Source organism: Orbicella franksi, chromosome 9 (genome assembly GCF_964199315.1).
Source record: "Orbicella franksi chromosome 9, jaOrbFran1.1, whole genome shotgun sequence".
NCBI classification, from domain to species: Eukaryota; Metazoa; Cnidaria; class Anthozoa; order Scleractinia; family Merulinidae; genus Orbicella; species Orbicella franksi.
The window spans coordinates 28,771,210-28,778,065 of NC_138153.1; the positions used below are offsets into that span (position 1 = coordinate 28,771,210).

Sequence of the window (6,856 nt, forward strand, 5' to 3'; positions counted from 1 at the left end):
TTTCTCTAAGCGGTAAATTCACTTTCTTCCCGCTTGAGATACAAGTGTGATTTTTAGCTGGTGACATAACTGACTCGTCCCCAGTCATCTTCTTACAACTTTATACAGCGCGCGAAGACGACTTGGGAACGAGTCAGGTGACATAACCCTTTGCATCTCTGTGATGGTCCGTGAAGACTTCGCCAAGCACGTTCGTTTATTTAATTTTATATTTTTCCCTTATTTCCTTGAGCGTGTCACGATAGCCGCACAAATGGGAAAATGACCGTGCGAGGGCGGAAAAGCGAGAAAAAAGAGTGTCCATCTGCCGTTCTTTCTTTTTTTTCTTTTCTCGCTCTTTCTCGATCATCTTCTCCACATGGCCATTTTTACACGTAAAATGACGAAGTCATTTCTGAGTAGCGCGAAGGCTTCACGCTGACTAATCATGTACTCATGTCCCAGACTACTACCCTCGCTGCATTCCAGCTGCTCCAGCCTACTGTCATAGGCGTTTGGGCACTTTCGGACTTAATTGGGGGGCGGTGACCTTCTTGCCGGAAAATTTACGCAATGCCCGAAGGCATAAAAAAAAAAAAAAAAAAAAACGTTTACAATTCCCACATCTAATGAAACTGCTATAATTCCAAAAATATTTCTATTCAAATCTTGCGTACTCACTCAATCAATCATTCTCTATCAACAGTCTCAATCCGAATAAAATCTCAGTAAAGTAACTAACTAGATCTGAACTTTATTCATGAGTTTTGGAAATCACGCCAACAGCATTCTTAATGCTTTCTCTCAAGTGTCGTTGCCCAGATCATGAGTTTTTTGCCCGAAAATCACATAATTTCTGTAGCTGGGGGTGCAGGCCCCCTCGCTCTCGCCCCCCCCCCCTCCCCTCACCCCAGCTCGTACGCCTATGCCTACTGTGTTTCGCTCCTTTATACAGTATCAGCTAAGGTGATTGATGTTGGCTAACTCTGGATTTCTTTGTTGAGATCGTGTACGGTAAATAACGCACAATCTTCTCTTTTGTTCCACAAAATGTGTAAAATTAAATTTTCGAAACTAAAATAAACAAATATAAACTGGTATCAGCTCGAAATATGAAAAATTATTATTGAGGATAGGGGAGTCGGTAGCGGAGGGGCAGGGAGCGTTGGGTTTTCATTCAACTGATTACAATGAGTGCAGGCTCCTCTTCTTTCCCACAAATTGCGCCACGTCGCTTTACAGCAGTCTGTTTTTCAACACAAACATGGACGATTTAAACGATGAATGCCAGGTAATTCATTGCGTCTCCTTTTTTTGATCCCTGATTTCTTCAACATCTGAGGTGTTCGTCTGAGCATCATACAGTTGCTTGTTAAGTCAGTAACCATAGTTTTGTCACTGTTGCGTCCTCATGCTGTTATTTATTATCCCCAGTTTTCGCGCTGCTCCCCTAGGAGCGCCTGGCACTATGACCCACCAAGTGCAGACTCGGTTTTTCCGAAAGCCCGAGTAACAAGCAAGTTATTATTAACTAGTAGTAATCAAAGATTAGATCAGCGCGTTCACGCGCGTATTTCGCACTGGTCTACTTTGGTGGCATTCGAATGGCTCGATGGAAAACTAAGTTTGATCGAATATCAGATAACGATCTGCACGTGAAGTTGAACTAGCGGTAAAAGTATTTTCAATTAATTAACTATTACTTGTACTGGACAAAGCATTTTCTAGGAAATGCGTTTGAACTGTTGGCGACACTTAGAATTCAATTTCAGATCGCCAACACCTGTAACAAATATTTCTTGAGACAATAAAGTTTTGAACAACGACCCTGCAAGACAGAGCGCGCGTCGCCAATTTTGTGTTTGTATTTGTTTACACTGTCATCAGAGCTCGAGCAGTTCGAACTAGTTTAGACAAGAAACTCAATGCCGAAGAGTTTCTTTTTCTATCTCATGGAGAAACTATTTCTTCATGAGAAATCGTGTTCACGCATATCTTTGTATCGACGTAATGAATTGAATAAAGAAATCACACTCGTGTACCCATATTTTTAGGTCGGATTAAGGAGTTCGAACGCCACCACCTTGGATTTCTGTGAAAAACGACATCTGGGAATAAAGGACAGTCAAGTGATTAGACTGACGGCGAACGACTGGAAGAAATGGATTACTCTTCTTAGTTGTTAGCCTTCATTCATTGCAGTCACTTTCATTTTACTTTCTTTCTTCCTTCTTTTTTGTTGTTTTTGTTTTATTTTTATTTTCCAAACTGATACCAGTTTATTTTTGTTTGATTTAATTTTTAAATATTTAATTTTACATATTTTTCGCATAATTGTTATAATTATTCGATGTTCCGGGATGTTCCATGTTCCTGGTTTTATCGACGGCCCTCAGTAAGGGGTGAACCATTTGACTTTGGGTTGATTTGGTAGAGGCATTGTTATTTTTGTTTTTAACCCATTCATGCATTTTCGTGCATTTTTAACCATTTCATGGACGGTTCGTATTACTTGCAAACCGTCCTGATAGCATATTCGGGTTAAAAATGTAGATGTTGGTGCAGGACTTTGTTTTTCACGGGGCGTGTGAATACATGATATTTTTTTCTCCATGAAGCATGCTTTCGACAGTGGTTTTGTGCATATAACAATGAAGCAAGACCGATTATAACGTAGAAAACTCAATAACGCGATCGACATGATAGAGTCCAAACTGAAAGCCAAGAATTGCAACCGTGAGCAGCTGGTTCGACCTTGTTGGGTCCCGTCATTACGGCCGGTAGCAGCAAAAAATAAAGCATTTATCACAGTGACCTCATCTTGGTCGATGTCACATGCAAAACGCGTGACCGTGAATATCGCGGTGAACGTGAATCACGCGGTAAACGCGTGACCGTGAGTATCATATCGATGTCGCGATAAGGAGATTACGGACAGACAAAAACTGTGAATTTTTTTCGGTACAAGTATGCTTGGGGGAGACTACTTTTTCTTTTCAAATCGCCCATTCCCCCTGAAAAGTCAAATGTTCACTCGCGAGGACAATTTGGGCTCGTCACGCAATCTTTCCTCTTGACGTGGAACATTCTTGTAGACGGGTAACCTGGTAACCACTTCAAATTCAACATGGCGGGCAAACCTCGGGTCCTTATCACCGGAGCTTCTGGCCTCCTTGGACGGGCCATTATGAAGCAATTCTCCAACTCTGATAAGTGGAACGTGTTGGGACTGGCTCACTCTCGAGCTACAGATGCTCTAAAGAAGGTCGATCTGCTTGATTTTGACGAAACAAAGCGTGTTGTGAAGCATTTCAAACCACACATTTTGATTCACGCGGCAGCCGAAAGGAGACCAGACGTTGTCGAAAATGACGAGGAAACTTCCATGAAAATGAATGTTGGTGTGACAAAAACATTAGCATCAGCAATCAACGAGCTTAACAGTGATGCAGGGGCTCCGGAACACTTCATGCTGTATATCAGCACTGGTTATGTGTTCGATGGCTCGAGTCCACCATACAAACCGCTCGACGAAGTCAACCCTTTGAACAAGTATGGCAAGAGTAAGCTGGCAGGAGAACAGGTTGTGCAGGCCTGTAATTCCGATGGGGGGATCCTTCGGGTTCCAATCCTTTACGGAAAAGTGGAGTATCTTGAGGAGAGTGCTGTGACAGGTGTGTTATCCCGGGGGACGTAGGAAGGGGGAGGATAGGCGTACGGGCACCTTCGGACTTTTGCTAACACTCATCCACTGGATAGCGATTTATCCGGTGGATAGCGTTATCCACCCTTCGAAGAACTGGGGTCTGGTGTGCAAAATAGTTGGACACCACTTTATAGCTGCAAGGGTGCGAGGCCTAGGGGGACATGACCTCTTTTAGTGTGGAGGTACTCCTCCTAATATGCTTTATAGATATGACCTGTACTAAAGGGTATCATTTCTGACCCATTTTAAAAGATACGTGGTTTGATTTAGAGGGATCTACAAATATATTTTTCTAGCATGCAAGACAAGATGTTCTGCAAAGTTGACAGATACATGTAGTTCTTGTGCAGGAAGGATGGGTGAGGTGTGGGGAGTAGAGATGAAGAGTTGTCTCTTTTGCTATTGGATTTTTAACTGAAAGCAGTATCCTGAAAGCTCCAAAATCTGGAGATCTAGAGTTCCTAGCTTGGGCAGCAATATTGTTACTTTTGGTGGCTGAGGTCAAGTTATGCATGTACCTGGTATTTTACGATGATAATTTGATAATTTACATACCTAGGACTGTAGGCATACCTAAATCCTTTTAGTTTATGAGCACATTTTATATGAATTCTTTCCTGTTTTGACAGTGGACATTAAAATTATTGTCTTGCTATCACTCTAGTGTTGTTTGATGCCCTCAAGCAAACTGACAAGCCTGCCGAAATGAATGATTATCAAATCTGTTTTCCCACTCTGGTGGATGATGTTGCTGCAGTCTGCAGTTTCATTGCCGATAAACGAATCAACGATTTTTCTGTGACTGGAATATGGCATTGGAGCAGCACAGAAGCTATGACAAAGTACTCCATGGTTTGTCAGATGGCTGAGATGTTTGGGTTGCCTCACAGCCACTTGACTGCCAATCCCAACCCTCCTACTGGAGCACCTAGACCCCACAACGCTGCTCTTGAGTGCTCATCACTTGAATTGATGATGCCAGATGGTGGCACAAGTATGCGCACTCCCTTTAAGCAGGCAATTAAACAGTGCCTTCAGCCTTTTGTGTAAACATATTTATTAAGAATGTAAGACTGAGTAATAACAACCATCTAGAAAGTTATGTAAGAAAATAGTATATCAAAGTAATTGTAAATTAATAGGTCACGATTTAAATCAAAGGGCTCTTGGAGCCAGCTCATTCATGTAATGACTTATGCACATTGTGTTCTTTGGTTATGAAATATTGGTACAGTTGAACCCAGTTAATTGGAACCCTTGAGGAAAAAACAGTTTGAAACAGCAGGAATTAAGTTCAAATAGATATTATTATTCTTGGGAAAATATCCATAATCCTCATTGGGATTGGAATCAGACAGTCCCCTCCATGGGGGGAATAGGCATTATCTGGGATCACACATTGTTGATCCATTCCCATGAACACCAAAACCTCACAAATCATTTTGAACTAATTGCCATGGACACAAACTTTGGGAAGATTAAAGGTGAGCCTTTGGCACTAGGAGCTCTGTGATGAATTGGGTAACCAGTGTGAGCTATGATAGCTACTGAATCCAGAGACAAGTACACTAACCATGAGGCCACTGCACCTCCCACAATCCCAGTAATGCTAGTGCCAAAAGCTGGCACTCAGTCTCCCCAAAGTTTCTGTCGAGGGCAATAGGTTGCTAAAGAGTAGCAAAATATGAGAGTGTCCAAAAATCTAAAATATGATACTTGGTGAAATATTAAGGATATTTTCTTTAACGACTATTATGCTGTTTTAACATAACAGCATTAATTTGATAATTTTTTTAGCATTATTTACATACACTGATCAATACCACTTTACAAAAAATTCATCGAAGACTAACTAAGACAAATATATATTGGTAAAGTTATTTATAAATGGGAAATAAAAAAGAAATACACCAAAAATACATTAAAATGCTGACCTAAACAAAAATGTCTTAAGTTTGCTTTTAAAAAACACTTGAAGTGATGTGACAACACACAGGTCAGCCAGGAGGCTGTTCCATTGGGCCGGTGCAGCAATAGTAAAAGACCTGCTGCCAAGTGTTGGGTGCATTGTCTCCTGTGAAACTTCTAATAGTAGGCTATTATTAGAGTGTAACAAGCATGAGCTCTTTTGCTTGACTTTTATGAAGTCACTAAGATGAGATGATGCTAGTCCATAAATTGATTTTAAGGTAAGTTTAAGAATCGTAATCTTAATTTGATAAGCAATGGGTAGCCAGTGAAGTTGCTAGAGAGCTGGCATTATGTGCGAGTACTTGGGTATGTTCATAATAAGTAGATAAAGGCTGCATTTTTGACACGCTGTAGCTTGGAAATTTGCACATTGGGAAGTAGCCTGCAGTGCAGGCGTCTTATTGGGGCGAGTTGGCGTTACAACCTTGCGACCGCCTTTTTAGACCGCCATATTCCCCCACCCCTATCCTTCCTCTTGCCTATCATTCACCCCCTTGGTAAAACTTTCCTTCTCTCCCCAGGCTTCCACTGCATGAAAAATTCAAGATGGCGGCTAAACTTTTTACGATGTGAACGCTCGCTCGAAAAAATCTCGCCTGCTCTGCAGGCTAAATTTAAAAATACACTCAAGATTGGGACCTCAACATTGAAGAAACAAGAATGTATCACGTACTACAGGAAATCTTTAAAGCTTTATCTTTTTTAATCTAACACAGTTATTTCTCTTGTATACAAACAAGAGCAAGCACGATTCCTATTGAACAATGCTCACCTTGACAAACAAATACATAGGTTCACCCGAAAACAACGTTGGGCATGGTCCCCCCGGTCTAAAACACAGGTCATGGGTCATTGTTTTATTAATACTGGAACAACCTTAACCTCTTCCTAATGCTAACCTTAGGCCTTAAGTACAACACTAAGACAATGCTTAGGCTTAAGGCTAGTATTAGTAAAGGTTTAAGGTTGTTCCAGTATTGGTAAAACAATGACTGGTGACCTGTACCCGCCAGGCATGGTCCAGTTTTCATTTTATCAAATATAAATACAAAAAGTAGAACAGTGATGGTTATAATACGACCCATAACGTTAAAAAAAGCCAAAGACACAATTACGAGCGTCCCCTATACTTTTTTCGTGACGCGTGAATGGGCATTTTTGCTTTGCGTGGAGCGTGAATGAGGATTTATTTTTCCATGA

The 6,856-nt window shown here is 41.1% G+C and overlaps 1 protein-coding gene and 1 long non-coding RNA gene across 2 annotated transcripts in view; both read left to right on the forward strand.

The window, feature by feature from the left end:
* The first annotated feature begins 2,140 nt into the window (after nt 1–2,140).
* On the forward strand, nt 2,141–4,735 carry LOC145497857 (methionine adenosyltransferase 2 subunit beta-like). The gene is made up of 2 exons (XM_081477718.1): nt 2,141–3,653; nt 4,350–4,735. The coding sequence occupies exons 1-2, from the start codon at nt 3,107–3,109 to the stop codon at nt 4,733–4,735; spliced, it is 933 nt and encodes a 310-aa protein (XP_081333844.1). The 5' UTR covers nt 2,141–3,106.
* A 2,116-nt stretch (nt 4,736–6,851) lies between these two features.
* LOC145497062 (uncharacterized) overlaps nt 6,852–6,856 on the forward strand; it is a 3,947-nt gene continuing 3,942 nt past the window's right edge. The window contains exon 1 of the long non-coding RNA XR_014050643.1: nt 6,852–6,856. This exon is cut by the window's right edge and continues 322 nt beyond it. This is a non-coding gene — a long non-coding RNA (uncharacterized LOC145497062).